The 24316-nt window shown below is 50.6% G+C and overlaps 9 protein-coding genes across 9 annotated transcripts; 6 read left to right on the top strand and 3 right to left on the bottom strand.

The window, feature by feature from the left end:
- The first annotated feature begins 168 nt into the window (after window positions 1-168).
- EDD37DRAFT_421834 (alpha-1,3-mannosyltransferase) lies at window positions 169-1393 on the top strand. Its single transcript, XM_062812586.1, has one exon. The coding sequence runs from the start codon at window positions 264-266 to the stop codon at window positions 1371-1373; it is 1110 nt and encodes a 369-aa protein (XP_062669307.1). The 5' UTR covers window positions 169-263; the 3' UTR covers window positions 1374-1393.
- On the bottom strand, window positions 1338-2069 carry EDD37DRAFT_421930 (uncharacterized protein). Its single transcript, XM_062812588.1, has one exon. The coding sequence runs from the start codon at window positions 1812-1814 to the stop codon at window positions 1413-1415; it is 402 nt and encodes a 133-aa protein (XP_062669308.1). The 5' UTR covers window positions 1815-2069; the 3' UTR covers window positions 1338-1412.
- On the top strand, window positions 2070-4120 carry EDD37DRAFT_421816 (major facilitator superfamily domain-containing protein). Its single transcript, XM_062812584.1, has 3 exons — window positions 2070-3032; window positions 3081-3352; window positions 3409-4120. The coding sequence occupies exons 1-3, from the start codon at window positions 2325-2327 to the stop codon at window positions 3929-3931; spliced, it is 1503 nt and encodes a 500-aa protein (XP_062669309.1). The 5' UTR covers window positions 2070-2324; the 3' UTR covers window positions 3932-4120.
- A 739-nt stretch (window positions 4121-4859) lies between these two features.
- Window positions 4860-8525, top strand: EDD37DRAFT_609636 (tannase and feruloyl esterase-domain-containing protein; the record flags this gene model as incomplete). Its single annotated transcript, XM_062815145.1, has 9 exons — window positions 4860-5401; window positions 5440-5756; window positions 5823-6028; window positions 6375-6528; window positions 6638-6914; window positions 6937-7000; window positions 7054-7963; window positions 8005-8211; window positions 8281-8525. The coding sequence occupies 9 exons, from the start codon at window positions 4860-4862 to the stop codon at window positions 8523-8525; spliced, it is 2922 nt and encodes a 973-aa protein (XP_062669310.1).
- Window positions 8526-8974: 449 nt separating this feature from the next.
- On the bottom strand, window positions 8975-11484 carry EDD37DRAFT_421969 (membrane bound O-acyl transferase family-domain-containing protein). The gene has a single exon (XM_062812589.1). It carries the CDS (start codon window positions 11209-11211, stop codon window positions 9451-9453), a length of 1761 nt encoding a protein of 586 aa, XP_062669311.1. The 5' UTR covers window positions 11212-11484; the 3' UTR covers window positions 8975-9450.
- Window positions 11485-12846, top strand: EDD37DRAFT_422210 (alkylated DNA repair protein alkB 6). The gene has a single exon (XM_062812590.1). The coding sequence runs from the start codon at window positions 11757-11759 to the stop codon at window positions 12456-12458; it is 702 nt and encodes a 233-aa protein (XP_062669312.1). The 5' UTR covers window positions 11485-11756; the 3' UTR covers window positions 12459-12846.
- Window positions 12847-13310: 464 nt separating this feature from the next.
- Window positions 13311-15301, top strand: EDD37DRAFT_421824 (uncharacterized protein). Its single transcript, XM_062812585.1, has 3 exons — window positions 13311-14035; window positions 14087-14785; window positions 14849-15301. Exons 1-3 carry the CDS (start codon window positions 13739-13741, stop codon window positions 15194-15196), a joined length of 1344 nt encoding a protein of 447 aa, XP_062669313.1. The 5' UTR covers window positions 13311-13738; the 3' UTR covers window positions 15197-15301.
- A 1-nt stretch (window position 15302) lies between these two features.
- Window positions 15303-17680, bottom strand: EDD37DRAFT_421890 (major facilitator superfamily domain-containing protein). Its single transcript, XM_062812587.1, has 5 exons — window positions 17142-17680; window positions 16792-17092; window positions 16630-16739; window positions 16167-16579; window positions 15303-16101 (listed from the first exon to the last, which is right to left on the bottom strand). Exons 1-5 carry the CDS (start codon window positions 17403-17405, stop codon window positions 15360-15362), a joined length of 1830 nt encoding a protein of 609 aa, XP_062669314.1. The 5' UTR covers window positions 17406-17680; the 3' UTR covers window positions 15303-15359.
- A 1780-nt stretch (window positions 17681-19460) lies between these two features.
- On the top strand, window positions 19461-21355 carry EDD37DRAFT_631633 (uncharacterized protein). The gene is made up of 3 exons (XM_062816666.1): window positions 19461-19589; window positions 19639-19832; window positions 19889-21355. Coding segments are annotated over exons 1-3 (1227 nt in total). The 5' UTR covers window positions 19461-19588; the 3' UTR covers window positions 20921-21355.
- The last annotated feature ends 2961 nt before the right edge of the window (window positions 21356-24316 follow it).

Here is a 24316-nt window from a genome sequence, read left to right on the forward strand (position 1 = left end):
TTGTAATCCTGCTTCGGTGAGCAACAGACGTTGACGGACACCACAGCTGTTAGACACCATGAGCTTGTCCATCTCGACTCTGAAAGATCTCCTCACAAATCAAAAGCATACAAGATGGATTGCACCTCTGATGCTGCTCGGAGAAGCGGTGCTGTGTGGGCTGATCATTTGGAGGATCCCATGTACGTCGATGCCAATCGGTATCTCTGACGATCCAACTGACAAGGACGCTTACAGACACTGAGATCGACTGGGCGACCTACATGGTCCAAGTCCGCATGTTCTTAGACGGTGAACGAAATTACGACAAGATCACAGGGCCAACAGGTCCTCTGGTCTACCCAGCCCTCCATGTCTACATATACACGGCGCTGTACTACCTCACCGACGAAGGCACGAACATCCTCCGAGCACAAGTCATCTTCGCAGGACTATATCTGGTCACCTTGGCTATGGTGCTCGCATGCTACAGACGAGTCGGTGCTCCTCCGTGGCTGTTGGTCCCGCTGGCATTGAGCAAGAGAATGCACTCTATATTTCTCCTAAGGCTGTTCAATGACTGTTGGGCCAGCCTCGCATTATGGACATCAATATATCTGCTACAAAGAAGGAAATGGGAACCTGCTGCAGTTCTGTGGGGAATCGGACTCGGTGTGAAGATGACAATTCTACTAGCTGCCCCGGCTATAGGAGTCATCATCTTGCAAGGAGCAGGGACTAAAGACGGTATCTTCTGTGGTGTTACCGTCGTTGCTCTGCACATTCTTCTGGCTGTACCATTCACCACTTCCGGAGCAGGGTTCCAATATCTCCATCGAGCATTCGAGTTGACTCGACAGTTTTTGTTCAAATGGACAGTCAACTGGAGATTCGTGGGCGAAGAAGTCTTTCTCTCTCGCCAATTTGCCATCAGCCTCCTCATCATTCATGTCACCTTACTCCTGCTCTTCTTCCAAGCCAAATGGATCAAGCCTAGTGCTTCGAATCTGCTCGACTTTGCGAAGAAATGCGTTGAAGGGACGCCGGCAAGTGAGCATGCGAGTATCTCGAAGAAAATCACCCCGACATTCGTGATGGACACGATGCTGGGAAGCATGGTGATCGGGATGCTGTGTGCTCGAAGCTTGCACTACCAATTCTTCGCGTATCTTGGATGGGCCACCCCATATCTGTTGTGGAGGGCAGGAGGAGGACCCATCTGGGTCCTGGTCAACTGGGCTGTTCAGGAGTACTGTTGGCTTGTCTTCCCGAGCACTGACCTGAGCTCTGCAGTGGTGGTTGCTGAGATGGCATTGCAGGTCATGTGTGCACTTGTTGCTCCGCCCGTGGATCACATCAGTCCGCCTGCAAAAGTGCAAGCAAGGACTACATGAGCATGGAGAGTGCTGCAGACAGTGCCTAAGACATATTGTTCAATCGTCTTCATCGTCCGAGGGAGGCATCTTTCCGACCAGCGACTCCTCTTCGTCACTGTCCACGGGGACTGTCTTTTTTACAAACTGCGCAGGCCAATACGACTCTTTCCTCCATGTCTTTTCGTCCCGGACAATATTTATGATTTCTCCCTGGATCTTGTTCGCTCGGTCGGTCGTGGGGTTGGTATCAATAAGGACATATCCGCCTCTTTTGACAAAGATGGTGCCCCGAAACCTCGCCTCGAGTTCGACCAGGAGATCGGTTCCGTCCGGGGTCTGGACAGAATACAGGTCCTTGCCCTGGGCTTTGATGACGCGAGCGATCGTCTGACCTGGAGACAATGCATCAGGAGGGCTCAGGGTCTCTTCCGCAGTATTGCGGATCTTGCGGCGAGACATGGCGCAGCACGACACCGTTGCAGAAAGTGATGATGAACGTATCAAAGCATAAGGATTGAAAAATATTTGGCAGCGGGGAACTTTCCATGTCACTTTGCGGCTAAATAACGGAAGTCTTTCAGATGAGGAAATGTTACCGCCAATTGCCGCCTTGCCGCAAAACTTCAACCCTTGGTTGCTCTATCAGTCTTTTGGCATCGTCCTATCTCGTGCTTCCATCAGCATGAATTTGTGGGCAGGAATGTGGCTAATGTACCTATTCTCGAAATCCTTGCGACATCAAGATCTGGTCATCAACGCTTTGTCAGACCCACCAATGTGTCCACATTGCCTTAGAGACAGCATCTCAACCTTTACCATATCCCATGAACGTGCGCTTATCAGCAGATGTCGTCAAGTTAGGTGGAGACTCTCATGCCATGACTCTGTCGCCAAAGATATATCAACCATGCATCTGACTTTTTTTCGCATCCATGTACACTGTCCCTATCACTTCTGCTAACCTAGAAAATGTCTGCGGCGTTTGGAGCATTCATCACCCATGAGAGTGATTCATCCCCATCACTCTCTGGGCCTGCTCCTGTCCTACACCGAGACCGGATATATGCACCCGCTCCTACGGAATACGAGCTACGCGAGTTGCAATGGGGTCAACGTCTGAACGGACCGACGAAAGAACAGTCGCAAGTTATCTCTGAACCTCTTGATTCATCAATCCCGCCAACCCCGGGAGAGCTGGAGCAAAGTCAACCTCCCACGCCTTACAGGGCTCCAACTGTCGATGCGCTTCTTCAGTCGTTCTCGAACCCGCCCAAAAATCGCTGGAGAGTCGCTTCTGCCACTGTGTTTTTCTTTTTGATGGGTCTGAATGATGCTGCTACTGGTGCTTTGATCCCTTACCTGGAACGACACTACGACATTGGATATGCCGTGGTATCTCTGATATTCGTTACCAATGCCGTTGGTTGGATCCTGATGGCACCAATATCTCAAATGATTGAGCACCGTGTTGGCCGAGCGCGATCATACATTGTCGCAACCACTCTTATGAGCATTGGTTATATTGCGTTGGTCTGCGCACCACCGTTCCCGGTCGTTGTGCTCAGCTTTTTTGTCCTCGGACTGGGGATGGCGTTGTTTCTTGGGATGACCAACGCATTTCTTGTCAATCTGATGAACGGCACAGTCATTTTGGGATTCTGTCACGGCATATATGGAGTAAGCCGCCCCTAGTTTTATATCAGCAGAGACACTGACTCGTTTGAGGTTGGAGGAGTGATTTCACCTCTCGTGGCCACGGCAATAGTCTCCAGAGGTGTTCGTTGGTCGTATTACTACTTCATTCCACTTGTGATATCGATCATGTCGATCTTTTTCTTAGGATGGTCCTACCGAGGCTATGAGGATGATGCCGCTGTACAGCTTCTCACAAACCTCGAGCGTACAGCTTCACGTCAAGCTGGCGAGCCGACAAAATTCCAATTGTTCAAGAGAGCGCTCAAGAGCCGGACCACCCTGCTTGGAGCTACTTTCATATTGTGAGTCCACTCTATTCGCATTGATAGTATTGCAACGGTGGCTGAGTCTCATGCAGTTTCTATCAAGGAGCCGAGGTGGCCATATCAGGTTGGGTCATCTCGTATCTCATCTACTATCGAAAGGGCGATCCTTCTCAGGTCGGTAATGTCACTTCGGGATTTTGGGGTGGCATCACCGTAGGAAGATTTGTGCTTACGCATTTCGCTCACAAGATGGGAGAAAGGTTGGCGGTCTTCATCCTGATAGCTGGAGCTGCTGCCTTTCAACTTCTAGTCTGGCTCGTTCCAAACATCATCGGCAACGCTGTCGCCGAGGCGATTGTCGGAGTCTTCCTAGGTCCCGTCTATCCCTGCGCCATGGCAATCTTCTCAAAACTACTACCCAGAAGTATCCAGATCGTTAGTCTGTCATTCGCCGCATCAATGGGCTCATCGGGAGGCGCTATCGTGCCCTTGATCACAGGGCTGATGTCCCAGAGCTTGAGTACGGTCGTGCTTCATCCGATTGTCTTGATCTCTTTCGCTCTTATGACAGTGGGTTGGGCATTACTACCTCGAGTTGGGAAGAGGGCAGAATGAGCACCTCGCCTTGAATTGTTTTGGTGCTAGGAAGCAGAGTCATATGTTTGTTGTGCTGGCCACCTCGTTTGCGCCAGGAGACATGTTCAATCTACGAACAGCATGTACTCCGTTTGCAGCGTAATCGAGGCTTCCATGCGTTTGAGGATATTTTCACTTGCAACAAGTGCGATGGGAACGACACGCTTCAGTGACAGTACAGATGGAGATACATATGATGCTCACGGGTTGCCCACCAGCATTCTTCACTTCACTTCCACATTGCAACCGACTCAACTCACGTCCTCTTGGCGCCGCCACAGTGGTACATTATCCAAACAGTTGTGCAACTCAATACAGTTACGACACTCTTTCTCAGCTATTGAAGAGTCGATGCAATGGAGCCAGGCGACGAGGGCCCTCGACAGCCTCGCGGCTTGCGCAAACGCTTCGCGTTTTGGGCAGGACGAAAGGTCAAACAGCTGCTAGAAAGTGACAACGGCACCAAGCCATCCGCCACGTCGACTCATCATGCAGGCATTTTGACGACACCCTCAACCGAGACCGTCGTTCGTCACCACGGAAGCGGACACGGTCAATTTGCCATTCCACAGCCATCGCATGATCATGTTCAAATGCGATTCAAGGTACGTTACCTTCACACTTTGAGCGTTGACTGCCCGCCTGAAGATACAAGTTCAAACGACCACCCTGTCACCCAGAAACACAATTTCTACCTCACCCCTTTGTTCTGCCCATTGTCACAGCAATTGTCAATCAGGTCAATTACTCACCCCATATCTCTGATTGTCGCGGGTGCGATTCATCGACGATGGAGTTCCCAAGAGAGACCCTCTTGCAGCCCTTGCTCTCTTCCCACGCTGCAAGAGACATCTCATGGCTGCAGTATCACCGCAATGCCACAATCTTCCAACCCCAGCTCAAAAAAATGCATTTCCACCTGCTACCTACTCTTTTCATTTGTTCTCATCTGACCATCCTTCTCCAGGCATCGCCCCTACCCCACAACACTGGCATACCCGGAGCAAGCCACAAGACAGCGTCATCAAAGCCCTACCCTCCAAACATCACAATCACCTGCGTCGATTTCCTAGGCGACGTCCAAAGCGCGACAACATGCGTCAAACGCGATCTAGGCTTTCAAGGCCAGATAGGCGAGTACGTCCTGCTCAGCTACGGCGACACAATGTACTCGGACGCCAACAACAGCGACACCTGGCGCGGAATGACAAGCGACTCTCTCGCCCTAGCCACTCACGACCCGTTGGTCGTCGTCGACCCAGTTCTCAACAACGACGGATATCCACCACAATTCTGCCCTATAGTGTCGTCCTTTGACGAAGATCCAGCGGACTGCGCTCTGGGCATCACCAACGCCGTCGAGACCACCAACGATAATGGGTTATGTTCTTCCTGCTCAATCACCGCCCCAACGGCACGAACAATCTTGTTGGCGCAGGTGTTGCGACTGTGAGTCTTGACACTTCGGTCTATCCACCCACACCGAGTATCCAGCGCCTGGCGAAGTACTGGTGGGACGCCACATGTGAGCCATGGTACGGCGATATCTGCGCTCTGCGTTCTGGGGCTTATGTCTACGCGTACGGTCACGGCGGCGAGGGCAATCCATATGTGTACCTTGTGAGAGTGGCTGTCGAGAACGCCACGGATCTCTCTGGCTACGAGTACTGGAACGGTGAAGGTTGGCAGACTGAGAGCTTGCAAACAAAGTCGCTTGGCGAGAAGGAGAGTATCTTCTGGCAGATCAATCAGGGTCAGGTCGTTTGGTCAAGTTACTTCGGATGCTTTATCTTCGTTTATTGTGGTATGTATTCCACTCGCCCGCAATGTCCGATCGGATCAGTTGGATGGATGCTAACGTGGTGACTAGATAACTGGATGAACTCGAAAGTTCTGATGAAGACAGCGCAACGACCCGAAGGACCTTGGTCAGACCCTACGACATTGTATCAGGCCACGCCTCTTACCGAGGGAAGCTCGATCTACGCTGCGGTGCCGCATCCTTATTTCGATGAGTCGGGACGGACGCTGGTCGTTACCTTTACGAATCATCCTAATGTCGTGCAGGCAGTGAAGGTCACGTTTGGCTAGGCAGCGAACATGGCACCGAACTCGGCGCCGCCGAGATTTATTCTGGGACATGACCCAGGAACGATATCTCATATCTCGGCACAGTCGGGTACTGGTATTGGGGACTGATGTCGGTAATACTTCGGCGGCGCTATCTCAAGAGGGACGACATATCAATCCCAATCCCCGTTTCCCTTTCTGTCTCTCTGTCTCTCTCGCTTATCGCACTTCGACAACACGCCACGCGTTGGATTGTCTTTTTGCGGATCCACTGGCCCAACAGCACTCCATTTTGGGATACCGCTGATCGTCTATCGTACTGGAGACACTCAACGTGACATTATACTGACAGTATCCACCGACACCGCACATGCCAGAAGATTGGATATCAGTCTGCCTCACCCACTTCCCATCGACTAACTTTGGGCGGAATGAGTACCTCTACGAGGCTACGAGGTACAGAAGCCCAGAGCTCTTGCTGTTACCTCATCAGCAATGGGTTGTGTGTAGGTACTGTGCTAGTCGTCACAACTCTGGCGAAGAACTGCTCCTCGTACCTGAAAGCCCGGTCTTGGTATAGTCCACTTTTTCGAGACCTAATTTATCTGATTCCAGGCGTTCCTCTGATTGTCTCTAGATGGGGACGATATGGGCAAACTCTCTACTACACTAGCTTACCATCTCAAGATAATGAGAAAATATACCTCAAGGTCGCTTGGCGATATAACCCCCCATTCTCGGCGATGGTGAGTCTCTCTGACGACGTTTCTCATGCCCTGTTGGATCCTTCGGCGGCAAGTACAAATTCAAGAAGATGTGCCGACCATGGTCAGACCGAAGACCGAGATTCAGGCTACTATTGCATCACATCCTCTGACACCGAACAATGCGGGTGCGTTCTTATCTTGCTGCAGGTCTCCCTGCTCTTGCCAGCCTCGTGCTAGCCGACTCAAGCTACACGTGCGAGAATGTGACTCTGTACGAAGGAATCATTTTACGTTGTCAATGCCACCACGATACCCGCCAATGAGACTGCTCAACTTCCAGAGTATTGCTATATCCAAGCTGTGATCGGCGGCCGGATCAATGCCTGGGCCAAGCTGCCTGCTACCTCCGACTATAATGGCAGATTTGTTCAATGGGGCTGTGGCGGTGCCTGTGGGATCAACCCTTTCGACAGTGATCAGGACAATCAAACCACGGCTCTTGTTGAAGGTTACGCCCTTACGACAACCGACATGGGCAACTCCGGCGACGGTTCCTTCTTCCCATTCTTCAACAACCTGCAGTGCAAGATCGATTGGGGTTACCAAGCCACGCATGCCACGGCCGTCTTCTCCAAACTCCTCGTCAAAGCATACTATGGCAGTGCTCCATCATATGCTTACTTTATCGGGAGCTCAACCGGCGGTCGCCAAGGCCTTGTCGAAGCACAAAGATTTCCAGGGGATTTTGATGGCATTGTCTCAGTCGCGCCAGCGTATAATGAGACTGGTATCACAACGTACCAAATGTCCTGGAACACGGCCGCTTGTATATCGAATGACACAGACACCACCGACCCGATACTGACGGCCGACCAGCTGACTTTTATCACCGACGCCGTTCTAGATGCTTGCGATGGGGAAGACAGCTTTGTGGACGGGATCTTATCCAATCCCCGTGCTTGCTCCTTCAATCTCACTGCCCTGGCTTGCTCGTCGGGATTAATTTCGAATTCATCTCAATGTCTCAGTGCAGCCGCCGTAGCCGCGGCGCGCAGCATCTACGTTGGGCCGCAAAACTCCAACGGCACCTATCTTACCCTGGAAGGTCTTCTTCCCGGTTCTGAAGGCGCCTGGAGTGGTCCATTGTGCCCAACTGAGGAGGAAACTGCCGGGTTTTATACCTTTGCCACCCAGTATTTCTCGTACTATGTCTTCAACCCGGACGCCGTGGGGGGTATCGAAGCCTATGATTTCAGCATGGACACGCCGATTCAGAGACGGCCTACACCGAAAACTTCGAATACGGAGGAATTTCTGATTTGTTCAAGTTCAAGGAGCTTGGCGGTCGACTGATCATGTCGCAGGGGTTGAGAGATTACGCTGTGCCACCGTGGTTCGCGAGGGATTACTACCAGAGAGTCATAACCACGATGGGTGGGTATGAGAGTACGGTCGACTTCTTCAAATACTACGAAATGCCCGGTATGTCTGATCCACCCCATCCGCCCCTTGATATGAAGTTGCGGCACGTGCTAACAACGAGAAAAACAGGCGTCAACCACGTCAGTGGAGGTCCTGGCGCGGATACGTGGGACGAGATTGGCCTCATAGCAGCCTGGGTGAAACGTGGTGAGGCTCCCGGGACCATCATGGCATCCCACCTTGACGACGGCGTGGTGAACTTCATGCGACCGCTGTATCCCTACCCTTCTCTTCCCTTCTACAACAGTAACACCTCGGAGTTCTACGCCTTCAACGCTTCGGCATCAGGATTGAGAGGTTACGACATCTATTAGATGCTTCAAGCAAGGTAGGCATCAACGATAAAACATTTTTCATAGCTCCAGGAGATTGCAAGATACAACTCCCATTACCGGTCGCCTCGAAGCCATGTCATACTGCCTCATCCAAAAGAAAGTACTTGAAGCTGTACGAGTGGCCCTCAGCATTATGGTGCCGCGTAATTGCAGTTCTGGTAGCCGCGCAGCAGAACACGTTTCAACAACCAGAAGCGGGCATCGCTTGCCACATCGCAGTACTGTACCTGGTATGGAGCGGGCATCAGCACCACCAGAGTGCATATCTGTGCCCTATTGGCCGTTGTCCTCTTGCGGCACCGCCGTAGTATGGGAAGAGGCCTTTGCTGATTGGTGCAGGAGGATCCGTCTTCTTATTCTCTTCCATCCTGTCGACTTGTGTTCCGCCAAGAATTGTCCACCGGGAGGATTCTGAGACGTGACTTTGCAAGTCTACGTATCGTACGGATGCCAACAGAGCCCGTGGACGAAAACAGCACTAAAGCGTAGTCAATACCTTCAGCCACTAAACAAGGTGTTCCTTATTGACTGACTCTATCACAGCGTCTTCATCTGTGCGTAGGGGTCATCGTCTCGTTGAGCCTACCCGGGCGACGACAGGGTTCTCCATCGTCTTAACTTCGATATCCGCAAATATGATTTCGCCGGCGCCACGGTACTTGTAGTTGTGGCTTCCGCCTGGTGTAGCCTTGCCGTCAAGCTGATTTCCAGGAAGAGTGGCACCTGTTTGACTTCTTTTGCTCCATAGGTCCAGATATATTGATCCTGATTGTCAATCCAGAGCCCTTCGCAAACTACAGTACAGCGTCCGTGTCTGACATAGGCGTTGTGGACCAACTTCATATCAACAACAACAATAAACCATCCTTTCTCCAGGGCTTAGCTGCGGGCTCTTTCAATAGCTCTAATAAATTGCGAAGCCGGATTCCCACCACCGATCGCCTCGGTACCATCCCACCCACTTCGATCCTTCCTGATACCATGTCCACCAACCCTCATCTTTACCACCTGGACCAAGACCAATTCCACGAAGAATGCTGAAGGGTACAGGCTCAAACAACCAGATCCCACAGCGTGCAAAATCGTCTGCAAGCAGTGGACCCGTGAAATAAAGATAAACCAAGACAAACGCAAGATTCGTCGACTGCTTGACAAATCGAGGCAGCGACTTTGTCTGTGGGACGTACTTTTGTAAGAGTTTGGCCACGGTCGACTGTAGGAGAACACCGGCGCCTTGAGTGAAAAAGAAACTCAAGGCCCCCGAGAATGGGTGTGACGGTGTAAGGGAGAAAGTCGTGTAACTACCAGCTGCATGGATCGAACCCGAGAGACCGAACGCAAGGCAAAGTTGAATCATACGTGCTACATGTCCTCGTTTGTCAATCTTGAGCCATTCGGTCAAGACCCTCGAAGGTTCTGAAATGCCGAATCGAAACATTTGATGCCAGAATTTACCCCAAAATCCAGCCAGACCGGATTGCAGTATTGATGTAGTAACAGGGTACCAGAACGGTGCGTACATCCACGGCTCGAGTAGAGGTGACTTTGTGAGTATAGTAACATCCACAAGCCGAGGGAGTATCAAAGTGAAGAACAGTGGACTCAGGCTGAAGATGAATGTCAAAGCTGTGATCACGCCTGTCATGGATATTAAAAGCCGAATAAGGCGCGTTGCAAAAGGTAGCACCTCATTGAGTCGGGCAAGCCAGGACCAGGGTGTTGGCGAGTCGAGCGCGGACAGACCTAGGAAGTAGGCATCTGTGATCATTGTCGTCTTCAGAAGGTCAAGCAAGAGGTAGCTTACGGCAAAGTCTTGCAGGGCGCGGAGTTGCAGAGCTCGTAAAGATTGCTTGGGCACTGCAGTTGGTTTGCTTGGACTGTTTTGGGGACCATCCGCAGAAGGCTCCGGAGGAATAGGCGCATCGATGGCGCCGAGCGTCGAGATGCGGTGGTTCCAGTTGGGTCCTCGAAAACTCGTGGTCAAATCCACGGTCCAGTCAACGAGATGCAGCAGGCCTTGGCCGTATGGAAATCCTTGCCATACCAAGTTGTATGGCTGAGATGCTGCCTGCTCAGACCCAGGGAAGGATGGTTGCTTTGTATCGGTCGAGGTGTAGACTCCCGGTACCTGGCGACGGGTCAAGTCAATGCTTGCAGATGCATCTGCATTTGGAGTCTCCAGCATTCGTGCAGAGCCATTTGCCACGACATCAGTGTCAAGCTTCACCTTCGCTGGTTTCAACATTCGCGCATGGCCGTTCGCCACAATATCGGTGTCAGCCTTTAGTTTCGCTGGCCTGGTTTCCAACCTCTGAAAGTCGCGTGCTGGATCGTTGAAGACAAGCAAAGCCGCAGACATGATGATTCCCCAGTCCGTTGCCAGACCAATGCCGTAGCCGCCTGCGAACCATAGCGTCCGCCGACGAACATTGAGATAGAGACTGTGGCATAGTATGAGAGCGAATATGGCAAATCTGATCGGTCTCGCCAGCCTCGGCGGAAGACGTGGTGTGATCATGATGGCGAGCAAGAGGTATGTGGCGGGCAGCATGTCCCATGGATAGAGGAAAGGAGTGTATTCTTGTGCTGCAATGGCTGCATCGTATAGTCGCTGACGCTCGGCCAGTGTCTGCCGGTACAGAGACACATACTCTCGCGCCATCATTGGTGTATGTCTGTATGTTTGAGACGCCGCAGTTCAAACAGGAGAGTAATAGGAAAGAAGGCGAGACTGAAGTGGACACTCGAAGTCATGACGTGGTCGGTCAGCAACCTGAGGCCTTTATATCAAGCAATGTATTGCACAAAATGAGAAAGCATCGAAATTCTTGCTCAAGCATTATCATCGTACAATACATTCCACAAGATCTGGTCGGTTTATAAGTCCAGACTCCTTGCAAGAAGACATTAACGGTTGGTGACGGTTGTAACTCAAAGCGTTGTACGCATGTAGAGCCTAATGGTTCACCGTTCTTTGAGTACCGGCGGACCTCGGAGACTGCAAGCGCACTTCCCCAGATTCATTTTGTTCTGTCGTGAATCTTGCTCGCCATTAACGCATCTCGGCTCCAAACAGGCCGTAGTCAAGGAAGCCACACTTGACGAACAGCTAGATGAGAAGCTGCCCTGACTGCGAAGGAAAGAGTCTTGACCGTACGGCACAACGTCTATCATCTTCAGTCATCGCCCTGCCGTTCATTCCCTACCTTGATGAACGTCCCACCGGTAGGTGGTCTCCCACCCTCATGCTACTACATTCCCAGTTTCATTACTGCCGCCGAAGAAGTCCATATCACATACGAGATTCAGAAGCTGCCAGAAGCAAGATGGACTGTTCTGAGCCACCGACGACTACTGTCTCTACCGTCAGTCTTGACTGGACCTGCGCGTGACAAGTTGATTGACGCACCACTGCCACCCTTCCTCGACTCAATCGTCGCCCGACTGAAACAGGGCGGATACTTTAAGACTTCTACACATCAAAGTCCGAACCATGTTTTGATCAATGAATACAAATCTGGAGAGGGCATCATGCCACATGAAGATGGGCCGGCGTACAACCCAATCACGGCTACTGTGAGCTTGGGCAGCCACACGGTCCTGGAGATATACAAGAAGAATGAAAACGGGGAAAGGCAAGCTAATCCTAGCTGGCGGATCTTTCAAGAACCTCGAAGTTTACTTGTCACAACTGGGGAGATGTATGTCGAAACTTTGCATGGGATTTCCGAGACACAGACTGATGAGAACCTCAACTCTGAGACCATTGCGAACTGGGATCTTGTCGAGCACAAAGACGACTATGCGTCCGGCACCGTCGAGCGCTCAACAAGAATCAGTTTGACCCTTCGGGATGTCACGAAGGTTGCGAAGCTTGGTGGTGCTCTGAAATTCATGGCAAAAAGGTCATAACACCTGCTCTATCTGGGACATGTGCATAGCGACCATGAATGTCTCAACACCACGCTATACGAGCTCGTACACTTGATTGCAAGATCTCAATGATTACGACCGAGCGCCAACGTCTTACCACCTGACGCTATGAGCAGAGAGGAAGCAACCCCAAGATGATTTCAGCCGTCCGGGCAACTTACAGGTCTATGAGACTTGAAGGGCTCTCGATTCGTCCATCATCAAGCGGCCGCTGCTTGTGTCCAACGGTATGCATGGACTGCTTTTGGTTGATGCTTCTACTACCGCTGGCTCGGCGGAGGACGCAACAAACACAGCAATCGAGGCACTGTAAGCGCATGCTCCTTCGCACCGTTGCGAGACCGCATCTTTGCCGTGAGGTCAGATACTCGTACCCGTGATAAACATGCCCACATCTGAAATCGTCTGAAGGAAGGCAAAGCGACACTCAACCAGAAGCGAATGCCGCCATGAGATAATGATGCCAAGGACTATTTATGTATAAACACCACGTACCGCATGGAGTAGCAAATTTTGTCTGAACTCTTTGGCGCGTAAGGCCCTCCCCGAGCGCCTATGAATTATTCCCTGTCCTGGATGCCCCTATACACACCCCTGCTTAAACCCAGGCTATGATTTGCGAACCCAGAATTGTCTTTCTTCCCTAGCCGCAGAGGTAGCTTACTGTATGGACGTCCTCCCACAGTCTTGAAGCACACTCCGTATGTGCTTCCGATAGGGCGAAGAAACCTGCTTACGACTTCTCGAGGCTCAAAATGGTGACATTGACCCCTTGCTGCATCTGCCTCCCTTCGAAAACTATCCCTTGTACAACGACCAATCCTGCATGCAGCCACTGACTACGCGATTACGAGAACCCGATCTTACACAAGCAGAGCGCCCAATCATGGCGGGAACGGGAGGAGCTGTTAGCATCGCTAGCATCAGACCCTGAAGACCTGGGCAATGACTCCTTCATTGTCAATTGGCTAGACGTTGTCCGACATTTTCCATTCCTGCCCATGCCAAGTTGAAATCATGAGCATCATCTGGAAGCACTTTCCCCTCCCTTCCCTTCGGCGTTTTCATTCATTCAAGGCTTAACTTCCCTTCAAAGCGACATCAGCAACCCTGTGCTGAGGCTATTTCGCACGGCAGTAGCGCCTCGTGCGCATAGGCGAGCAAATGCCTACTCAAACGCCCTTTACTCGCGACAACCCACACCATTGACGGCCTCGGATGCCCTGCCACAAGCACCTCATTGACAATGCTGAGTTACAATGACCGAATATCACAAATCATTCACCCCTTCACAGCTTCGATCTCTGGACGTTGTAGCCAGAACGTCAGCATGTCTGTCCCTCACAGGTGCTTCGTTCACCATCATCAGCTTCGTTAGCTATCCACCACTTCGAAAACCCGTCAATCGACTAGCATTCTCGATAGCGATATCGAATATATTCGGGTGTCTGGCGTACAGCTGGGGAAGGCACCCCATCAATGCCGGACGGAATTCAGCATGGTGCCAGACGCAAGGCATGTTCATTACCTGGTTTGTCATGACTGATCCAATACTGGTATGCACCCCCCCGTTGATAACATCTGCACATGGCTCATCTGTACTCCAGGTCATGGTTTTAGCGTTCAACGTTCTGCTCACAGTCCGAACCAAACGCAACGCTCATGAGCTGAAAAAGATCGACTTTTATGGCATCGGGTTTGCATTTGTGGCTCCATTCATTCCAGCCTTGGTGTTTCTGTGCTGGAGACCGGATGGACGGACAGTGTACGGAGATGCAACTTTATGGTGTTGGATAGCGAAGGAATCAAACATCCTTCGACTGGTCGAGTTCTATGTGCCTATATGGACCATGATATTCATCTCAATCTTTCTGTTCGCCCTGAGCGGCAAACGGGTTCTCCGGGTTCGCAAGAAGCTCAAGAGCGCACAGTCGTCCCAACTCAATTCAGCGGATGAGGACCGTCCGACCAGCCCGACTCGCGAACGCCACTTCTCCACCTTCGCACGATCATTCATGTCACGTACGACGACTAGTGACTCGGGTCCTTCGCCCAATATTGGTCAAAGCACGACAAAGGCGCAGCCAGATCTGAAAGGTCTCGAACCACTTGGACCAATCCACTCACATGAGAAGCTCGATACTTCCACCGTCGAGCCCCAGACGGCACCACAGTCTCCAATATTGAATCGAGAGACCTCCAAACAGAGTCGGACGCGCAACAGGACTGCTTCCAGATTCGACAAGATCCATTGGAAATACGCCAAATTTGCGTTTCTTTGCACTGTTGTATTGTTCATCACTTGGGTAGGTCATATCCACATCTATGACCATGACAACGTCCGTGGCTATTCTCTGACCCCCTCCCAGATCCCGATCAGTGTCAACCGTGTGTACAACAGCTTTATCAACCCAAATCACCAAATATACGGCCTATATCTTGCGTCGGCGGCATGTATACCCTTGCATGGCTTTGGTAATTTCATCATATACACGACCACCAGCTGGACCGAGTGTCATGATTTCATCACGGGCTGTGCTAGTCGGTCAACATCGACGTCTTTCATCAAGACTCGGAGTTCGAGGTGGGGATCGAGCTTGCAATTCCGAGAGCCCAACTACGGTCACAAGGCTCACGCATGGTCAAACCGGATCAGGATATTGGGTTTCGGTGGAAAACATCTCGAAGGAAGGCAAAGTGCCCCAGCTCCTGTTTAGCATTCGCATCAACATTAGTTCACGGCGCGTAGCAAGGCCTGTTCCCACAGTGGCACCATATCTCATATTTCAAGAACAGTGATAATGTTGCGAGATATATGACTACATCATTCAACAACGCAGCTATCAAACATTTCAAATTCTTCTCGGCGTTAATGACATATCATGCTACCCTCTCAGCAGTCTGCTCATGATGGTGCTTAGCATGAAGGTCTTCAACAGGAGCATCGACCTGGTAATTCATCGTCTTCCGCAAATCACCCAGGAACAAGCACATAATGCACGCCAATGCTCCAAATGGCGCAGCAATAATGTACACTACCCGGATAGAATCGGCAAAAGCCTGCTTCAACGCCACCACCCCGGCGCCGATGATCGCGGGAGTCACGCCGGGAATTGTAGGCAGAGCAGCGGTATCTCCACCAGCCAAAGCCGTGATGAACGCTTTGAGCGAGGTCGTTGGTAGTCCTGCTTTGAGCGCAGCCTTGCCAATGTCATTAGGCAGGTTCGTGTCGAGCTTCGTATTCAAAGCAGCAGAGAAGATCGCCGTGAATACCGTCGCGGCGACAGCGCGGGAAGACGTCGTGACTGCGGTCGCTGTTGCGATCAAGCGATGCGGCGTGGAGAGCTGGACGCCACTTATGATGAGGATCAGGGGTGCTCCGAAACCGAAACCGGCGACGGCGGCGAATGCAAGCTGGCTGAAGTCGTCGCCTGGTTGGATCGTGCACCATCCTATGATACCGGCTGTGAAGAACAGGTAGCCTAGGAACAGGGGCTCGCGGATCGTGCGGAAGCGTGTTGCCGAGTAGCCCCAAATCACCGTTGATATGAGGCCGGCGATCCAATACGGCTGGGAGCGTGCGACGGTCTTGAATGGGTCGCTGGTGAAGAGCGCGTTCGTCCTTTTTGGGCTCGTTAGTATGGTTCGAGGGATGTTTGGGTTGGGCTAGGGGTGGGGTTCTCTTACATGACGGGGAAAAAGACGATATAGGAGAAAAGCATGATGCCTTCGATGAAGATGAGGCCGACGCAAATGGCGAATGTGCGGCCTTGGGCGGCGCCTCCTTTGAACAGATCGTGGTGGAGAATGCCTGTTCGTGTGCCTTTCCATTCGTATACACCGAAAGCGATGAGGATTACGATGCCCAGGATTAGGGTTACTAGCGTGCGTACGTTGACCCAGCTAAATAGGCCGCCGCCCAGGTTGAGCCCGGTCAGGAAGAGTGTTAGACCGACCGTCAATAAGCCGCAGCCTGGTAGGTCGAGGTGTGTGAGCTTCTGCCAGAAGGAGAGATGGTCGAGACGGGTGTGGCGTTTGGGCGGACGGTAGCCGACGAAGATTCCTAGTGCTGTGAGGCCCCAGAGACCCATTTGAATCCACTGTGCGCGAGTCGGTCAGTGTGCTGATGAGCCCGTGGGATGATGCTTACGTAGAACTTGCGCCAGCCATCTTTCTCGTTGCCTTTGACGAGTGCGCCGATGACCAAGGGACCGCTGATCGCGCCTATAGCTGCTGCGATGTTCATGCAGGCTTGAGCCACTGTCTACAGGTCAGCACTGGAGACTTGACTCAGTCGACGGAAAAGACGTACTCGGTCTCCATTTTCTGGGCAAGATCTCACTCGGCACGGCGTAGGCGAGAGGGACGGCAGCAAATCCGACACCGATAAGTGTCTGGGCGGCAATCAATCTGTAGATATTGCCGGAGCCTGGGGCGATGGCAGCTCCAATGAGGGAGATGAGGGATGACCCGACGAGAATGGTCTTTCTGGCTTGAAAGGTATCTGAGGCGCCGGAGATGACTGGGCCGAGCACTGCTTGGACAAGGGACAACGAATTGGGGACCCATGTATCTGCCTCTGTATTGTTGAGGCTCTTTCCAATGTACGATAGCTGGAAGTTCTTAGTAGGAGACGACGTCGCGGGGAAGCTGGTCACTTACGACTGCGGGTGGTGATTGTAGCGCAAATACTTGGACGAGGTTGAGGGCGAACATGGAAAGAAGGGCTATGTAGGTACGGGCGTGAAGTTCGGGTTCTTCATCGACATCGTTGTAGACCAGATTTCCCTCGTTGGTATCGACTTTCTCCATGTGCTGTTCATCGACCATTGAGTCGGTCTTTCCGTCGGCTGTGTGCACTTTTTCCAGTTCGTAGGATCGAGCAGTGTCTGCGGTCACTGCATCTGGATTGGTATTGGAGGCCATGATTTCGGTTGGGGGACACTGGCGACGTGTGTAACGCAAGGCTCTTTTGAGATCTCCTGATAATGCGGGTGGTGTCTGGGATTTGTAGAAGATCGAGACCCCGTCCGACGTTACCGCGTTGCCATGCTACTGGGTGTTGATAGGTCGGCTATAGCAAGCCATGAGTGCACAGGCGCTACATGGTGTGCGGGGTCCTGGAGTCTAGCGTGACTCCGGGGAAGTGATGGGACGCTTCGGTCATGGTATGCTGTGACTTGTGGGACATCTGGGACATCTAGCCAAGCTTGACCAGGTTGCAAACCGTCCGACTGCTTTAGCCAGTGGTTCTGCAGACTCGAATGTGCAGTAGCGTTTGATATCGTTGCTAGTACTGAGTTGGTGACAAGTCACCTACCTTTGTGAGCTGTCCCTACTGACAAACCGAGGAATTCCAAGTCATCGGGGAGACGACATGCCTGCTGTGCCAGCTACATGCGATGGAATTGTAGGCTGATGATAGTATTAATTGCTTTGTTGGACAGTATGGCCGTCCTGCACCGAGATTCCAAGCAATGGCCCAAAAATCGTGGCCCGAGATGCTCAGAGAGAAGAGTTTGACCGACTCGTATCGTCTTTCTCGGTACCCATTTGATTGGTGCCTGCAAAGTGGCGCCGGGGATGTCCCACGGGGCCTCCAAGCAATTTTATACCGAGGCTACTCTTGGCCGGGTATTTCATGGGGATGGCTAGACGACTGCGGGGCTATGTCGGGACCTGGGACCTGCGATACTGAAGCGCCCAAGGTGCGAAATCGAATTCTGGGGAATAGTGGGCGTTTGGCATGCATTCCCCTGATTCCCCGTATTTTGACTCCTATTCTCCATGGTACAAATCGAGTTCACCCTCAATTTGAATCACATCGACGATGTTGTAGGGATAAGGGGTCTCACCGGTCCCGGTCAACTGATCCCAATGGGGATTGGACTTATTAACCTGGCGCGAGCTATATATGTTATTATTATCGAGGAAAAGCCCTAGCGTAAGAAGAATAAGGATAAATACCGTACTCTTATCGCTACACTAGCGACAATAGGTCGTCTACGCCGGTCCTTTCTTCATCGCTTTCTTTTAGCCTGGCTTCTATGGCTGGTACTCTTTGACTTTTGGAAGCGGTCGATTACGTCGTCCCTTTATCGTTTATTATACTCTATGTTTAGTATAGAGGACGTTATCATGGAAACTAGGTTAGGAATATAAATATCTACGCTAGGACGATTTAAGGTAGTTACGAAAAAGAAAAGTATAATATAGAATTCCTTCGAAATAGCCCTTTTAACTTCGCTACTGAACTATATATTAGTATAATATATAGATATAGCAATAGCTAATGAAAATAGAATACCTCTAATACGTCGATTAACCGATCTAAACACGAGTATCTATATAGGTAATAAGTATAGTAATAATTAGCCGGGTACTAGGCGACGTATTTTGCGATAGTTAGTAACTTAGCTATAGGGACGATAATAAGGATAGTATATATAGTAAGGGTAGTATTCGTATAGTATTAAGAAAGTTAGTTTATTATTAATTATATAGGCTTATCGAAAAGATAATAACTCTCTAATCATACTTAGAACTAGTCTATCTTATACGCTACTAGTATTTTAAGGAGTTCTAAAACCCCTCTCGGCTTTAGGGATTAGTCGTATATTAATCGTTTCGCGGCACTCTCTCGACTCCGCTCCAGAGTTGGCATCGCACTTTGCAGCGCACCTTCGCTTATCGCTTTGGCTTTGATATTCTGTTCTGCAAGAACCTGCGAGACCCGGGCTGATGGTGCGAGGCGACGTGGTCGTGGTCCGAAGGATGAAGCAGCAAGGTCGTAATTGCTTCCTTTCATGATTGTCGGACCTATCTTGCGATGCATCAATAGTGGTTTAGGTGAATCATTGCAGCGGCTATCGAGATTCGAACGAAGAAATAAGATAGACGGAGGGAATGCGGTTCACCATATGCCAAGACTTTGAGTCTGCCTGAGCCGACTGTCATTTTCAAAAGGTCTGCCGGCCGTCCCCTAAGCGCCAGAGTACTACGTGGCACTTAATCGGAACTTTGATGCTACAGCTGTTCTTTTTCGTCGTAATTGCGGCTCATGCATCCGTAGAGTTCTTCAACCTCGATATCTCAGCAATAATCTCGAAAGTGCGCTTCTGGAGCTTTATCTATGATAGAGGCGCTGACCCTTCACAAGTGTGCGATCATCCCGGTACCTTCTCAGTGATGTTCTCCGACGTGACCGACGAGCTGGGTCGACTTTTCGAAGCCTTTACTCTCGAATCTGACGAAGGCTTTCGAACTGACGCGATCGTGGATGACGCCTGTCACGAAGTCAAAGATGAGACGTCAAGCGAAGACAGTGATGGCCTTGAAACTTTCACTGAATCTGTACGCCGCTTCTCATTATGGGAGTTTGTGAACCGTAGACTGATCAGGGGTGCCAGAACTACAAGTGGCATCGGGAGTATCCCATAAATGTTTTCGAGAGAAGGATGTTCTTTCGAGTCATTGACTCACAAAGTCCACACCCTGAAGGTGATCGGGCATCGGTTGCGAGAATCTTTCCCAGCACCTCACTTACCAATATCGGGCGACAAAAGATGACTGTGTTCTTGGACGACCACTCAAAGTTGCACAATACTGTTGCCACTCCGTTCATATCCACCACACCCGACCTCTTGCGAGCATTCGCTCTAGCCGGCCGTAAAGTCTGCGCTGCAAACAGAGGTGTGAGCATCCTGGTAATCGACTCTTGGCGGCTTATCGAGGGCAGCTTTGTAAAATGCAACGATCTGCGGGAAGCATGTGGCCTTGACTACGACCCGAAATATGAGACGGAGGTATTAATTTGGGAACAAATTCCAAGTGCGGCTGTCATTGCTGAATGGACATGGCCATCCCTCGAAAGAAGCGGTATCTTCCGTTGCTTGCCTTTTTTGCACAAAGACGGCAGGTATAGCTCGGTAGATAGTATTCGCGGGAGATGTTTCAGTCCATTCGACGATTTCCCAACTCAAAAGCTGGCGACATCTCTGACCAAACTCGGAATGTCTCCATCCTGCCTGACCACCAGACAAATATATATGTTCCTTCTGGGCTCCAAAATAGGCTATCGCGTTACGCGCGAGTTCGACTCTATCGACAAGCTCCTTAGTACCCGTTGCGCGGGCTCTCTCGAGGAGTTCGATCGTGCGGCTCATGAGATTGCCCTGCGCAAAGGACGACGGGCCTTCAACCAGCTGTATCGAGATGGTACCTGGTCAAACAGAGTGTATCCCTGGATGTATCCCCATATCAAGACCGATCGACTGAGGCGCAAAGCTTTGGCAGACAGTCGCTGTCGCCTTGTTTGCCCAAACTTCAAAAGCTGGTGGTCGCAAAGGGCAGAGGCGGACTGTCAATTTTGGGAAGCTTATGCGCTGATCGATCATGATCAATACGGGCTGAAAAATTGGATGTTGCGGCAAGAAACGTGACGTACACACGACTCCATGTCCAAAGTAGCCAAGAAAGTTGATGTTGGCGTTGTTATGCTAGAAGTCCTCCACGATAGGATCTGCCTTATCACGCCGTGTTTCGCTTGCCAGGACACTACCATAGACAAATCGTGGATCACGTCATGTTCCGGCGAAGGGTCGTTAATCCATCGTTAGGATAATGTCGCAATAAGGTTTAGAGAAGCCTTTGTACCGCAGTACGTCTAAAGAAACATCGTATTGACAAGAAAGTTTGCGCTTACAGGCGTCCCCAAACTTCTGCCTCAAGCAAGTGGATCGAGGACCCAAGTCAAGAACGTCGGCCGGATCTTCCGTATCTGTGCATCATGCACGGCTACTAAGAATTTGCCGGATTCGGTGTTGCCGCATGGAGGCAACGCTTTTCATTTCTGGACCTGACCAGAGTCTACCCGGTGCACCGCGTCACCTTGGCCCGGAACCTGGTAGGTATCGGCGTGGGACACCGGCGTCCAAGTTTGATTGTTCGACCTGCAGGGGTCCTGGTGATTCCACTTGGTACCAGCCAGGAAAGTAGACCTGACCCGGCACCACCGTATCTTGTGGTCTGGATGAGCTGCAAGGTTATAGAGGTCACACCAGAGGTGATTAGTCCATCGAGCTAACTCAACTTTACTCAATCTGGTATCCCATAAAGCTTCACGTGCTCTTATTGTTTTCACACATGTCTCTGCTTCCATACAGTATTGATGATCGTGGAAACACTGACAGGATCCCCCCTCACTTGCTTTTTGTCCTGCACCTCCCGCCACTACACTTTGACTTGCTTTCGCTTTGCCTCTTTCTTCTTAGGGGCTAAATGCTGCTCTAGCTCGACTTGTCATCGCTTAATCTCTCTCGTCTCTGTCTTTTCATGTGTATCCCCTGTTATCCCATCAGTCAGAAATCGTGGACGATCGCTATTGGGCAAAGTGGATCGAGTGATGACCACCAGACTCAAGTGAGGCTGCCAATAGTTTTCTAGATGCCTTAGCAGCTCGTGCAAACATATGGCTTATGTTTGTCGCTGAATGCCCATCGTTGCTTACCGCTGTGCCTAGAGACTTTCGACGATACAAGGGTATTAATTAGGGCTACACCGAGATTTGTGATTACATTTCGATATCTGGTTGATCTTATAATCAAGATGAACGCCGAAACGTAGTGTACGCACGAGCTTTTGAAGGGTCTTTCGAGGGAAGTGACATATAATAGTAGATAGCTAGTCATTAATGAGTGCAGAATCTTCGAGTCGGGAGATTTCACGGACCTCACTATACGCACGCAAGCGAAACACTATGAAGTTCACCGCGCTATTATCTGTTGCCAATCAGATGTTTTGTCCCGCATGTGTTTGTCACCTTTCAAGGTAAGCCGAGGCCATACTTCCAACCGGAGGAAAGATCTTGATAGTTGTTAATATAGGAAGGATAGTCTTAGATGATTGAATTGTTGAGTGACTATCTAGACGCTGTGGACTGTATGATCCGCTACTTATATACTCTGGTCTACGAGCCGGAGGTAATATTTAGACTCGATGGACAAAGCATAGCGGAAGAACTAATCAACAAGCCAATACCGACCCCGAGGTTAGGGATCATCGAACTCTTATTGAAGAGATTGCGCTTCCTCTCGACTCAGAGACAGGAGATACGTAGGCGAGTGATATAGTTAGTCATCTAGCAGGCGCTAACCAGACCGCTGAAGTTGAAAATCGAGTCTTCGACGAATTAAGACTGCACTGTCAGGTGTACGCACTAGCAGAAAAGTATGCAATGAAGGCACTCATGATTCTAGCCCGGGAAAAGTTTCAAAGGGCTCTCGAGAAGGTCGATGTTAAACACGTCTATTTCCAGTCGTGGAGGAGATCTATTTTTCCACACCGGACAGTGATCGGGGCCTACGAGATATCGTTCTCTCCAAAGTCTACTCAGAAATTTAGTACTGGCTACGACAAATAGAGTTTCATGGGGCTCTGGCTGGAACTAGTTCCTTCTGTGTTGATCTCTTGAAGGAAACGGTGTGCGAAGATCAAAGGCGCTATGAGCAGGCAATAGCGGATGTGCAACATCCAGGTTATTGCGACACCTGTCAAGCAACATTTGTCCTCAGACGCACAGTCTCCCGACGTAAAAATGTGTATCTAGAGAAGTGTTGTGCTAAATGCGAACCATATCATTAACGCTGACATTATACCATCCGACAGCATTCTATTTGTACCTACGCTCTATGGTAAGGTGCCACACGTCCGCCGTCATACCTCTGCCAGAGGTATGAAACTGTCAGGCCGTGGTATTATGCAGTCTTTGGTTGAATGCTAAGCATCGGCGGCTTCGTGGCAGCCGCGTTTTGCACATCGTTCGCCTCCTTAGCCGCGACACAAGGATTTTCATATGACGTCGGCCTATTCATTATCGATATTCCCGTTCTTTTGATCGTGAATACATGGTTCCTGGGGGGGCGAGGATTGGCCTACGGCCTTATGTTCGGCGCAACTGACCTGTTCGGATTTGCCTTAACTTTTCTTGCCCAAGCCTTTCTATAAGAGTATGGCTTAAAGGTTAGCCTCCTCATATTCGCCGGCATTATGTTCACAATTCCCGGTCTTTCCATCTGGCTTCTACGAGAACGGAAAACCGTGGCAATCGATGCGCATGGTAACGTCGTCGCTCAAAGTCCAACCCCTGCCCCTTCCGTCAGTCATGCGGCAGAAAGGATTACCTCAGCAGTGACACCTCCGACGTCATCCCTCACACCGTTCCTTCAGCTAGAACAGCAGTCCTATATCACCAACGGCCAATCTTCTACATCATCATACTATCCAACCTCGTACACGCGCTTATGACCTATAGAGTGTGCTGCCTAGGTATGATGAGCTTAAGGGTCCAGACGAGATCGTTGCCGTAGCGTCGTAGATAGTGGAGCTAGATTCAGACCCATCGCTTTCAGTCGTGAAAACCACTGTTTACGACGAAGACAGTAGAGGAAAGACCAGCAAGCAAAGGAACGACAGATTCATAACACTCATTCTTGATCTGGGTAGCTTTTAATTACTATCTGTTTAGTACAAAATGCGGCCTTGTGCAGCCAAAAGAGAATTTAAAGGAACTAAGAAGGGTTGTAGCGATGCTATATGGGCTACCTATAATGTCCTTTCACACGAACTACGCGCGGGAAGCGCTACGATTTCTTGCATGGCAGCGAAACTACTAAGTTGCAGCTCGATCCCAGAAACTCGCACTATCGGACACCAAGGTCTATCGGATCTAGATTCGGCTAGAACACAATAATTAATACGAGTAGGCCGAGTGAATATTAAGCCTCTCGCACGTATTGAGACTAGTGTAACCATCAACCCCGAAATAGTGGGTAGCGTGA

Source organism: Exophiala viscosa (assembly GCF_022695815.1).
Source record: "Exophiala viscosa unplaced genomic scaffold EDD37scaffold_6, whole genome shotgun sequence".
Lineage (NCBI taxonomy): Eukaryota > Fungi > Ascomycota > Eurotiomycetes > Chaetothyriales > Herpotrichiellaceae > Exophiala > Exophiala viscosa.

Excerpts from the sequence above, each read along its gene's own strand:
- EDD37DRAFT_421834 (XM_062812586.1), top strand. The coding sequence starts at position 264 with ATGGTCCAAGTCCGCATGTTCTTAGACGGTGAACGAAATTACGACAAG.
- EDD37DRAFT_631633 (XM_062816666.1), top strand. Across the intron at positions 19,833-19,888 it reads TTGAAACTTTCACTGAATCT|AACTACAAGTGGCATCGGGA; the intron begins GTACGCCGCTTC and ends CAGGGGTGCCAG.
- EDD37DRAFT_421969 (XM_062812589.1), bottom strand. The coding sequence starts at position 11,211 with ATGATGGCGCGAGAGTATGTGTCTCTGTACCGGCAGACACTGGCCGAG.
- EDD37DRAFT_421930 (XM_062812588.1), bottom strand. The coding sequence starts at position 1,814 with ATGTCTCGCCGCAAGATCCGCAATACTGCGGAAGAGACCCTGAGCCCT.
- EDD37DRAFT_421890 (XM_062812587.1), bottom strand. The coding sequence starts at position 17,405 with ATGGCCTCCAATACCAATCCAGATGCAGTGACCGCAGACACTGCTCGA. Across the intron at positions 17,093-17,141 it reads TACAATCACCACCCGCAGTC|CTATCGTACATTGGAAAGAG; the intron begins GTAAGTGACCAG and ends AAGAACTTCCAG. Across the intron at positions 16,102-16,166 it reads ATCGTCTTTTTCCCCGTCAT|GACGAACGCGCTCTTCACCA; the intron begins GTAAGAGAACCC and ends GAGCCCAAAAAG.
- EDD37DRAFT_421824 (XM_062812585.1), top strand. The coding sequence starts at position 13,739 with ATGACCGAATATCACAAATCATTCACCCCTTCACAGCTTCGATCTCTG. Across the intron at positions 14,036-14,086 it reads TCATGACTGATCCAATACTG|GTCATGGTTTTAGCGTTCAA; the intron begins GTATGCACCCCC and ends TCTGTACTCCAG. Across the intron at positions 14,786-14,848 it reads TTGTATTGTTCATCACTTGG|ATCCCGATCAGTGTCAACCG; the intron begins GTAGGTCATATC and ends ACCCCCTCCCAG.
- EDD37DRAFT_422210 (XM_062812590.1), top strand. The coding sequence starts at position 11,757 with ATGAACGTCCCACCGGTAGGTGGTCTCCCACCCTCATGCTACTACATT.
- EDD37DRAFT_421816 (XM_062812584.1), top strand. The coding sequence starts at position 2,325 with ATGTCTGCGGCGTTTGGAGCATTCATCACCCATGAGAGTGATTCATCC. Across the intron at positions 3,033-3,080 it reads TCTGTCACGGCATATATGGA|GTTGGAGGAGTGATTTCACC; the intron begins GTAAGCCGCCCC and ends GACTCGTTTGAG. Across the intron at positions 3,353-3,408 it reads CTTGGAGCTACTTTCATATT|TTTCTATCAAGGAGCCGAGG; the intron begins GTGAGTCCACTC and ends AGTCTCATGCAG.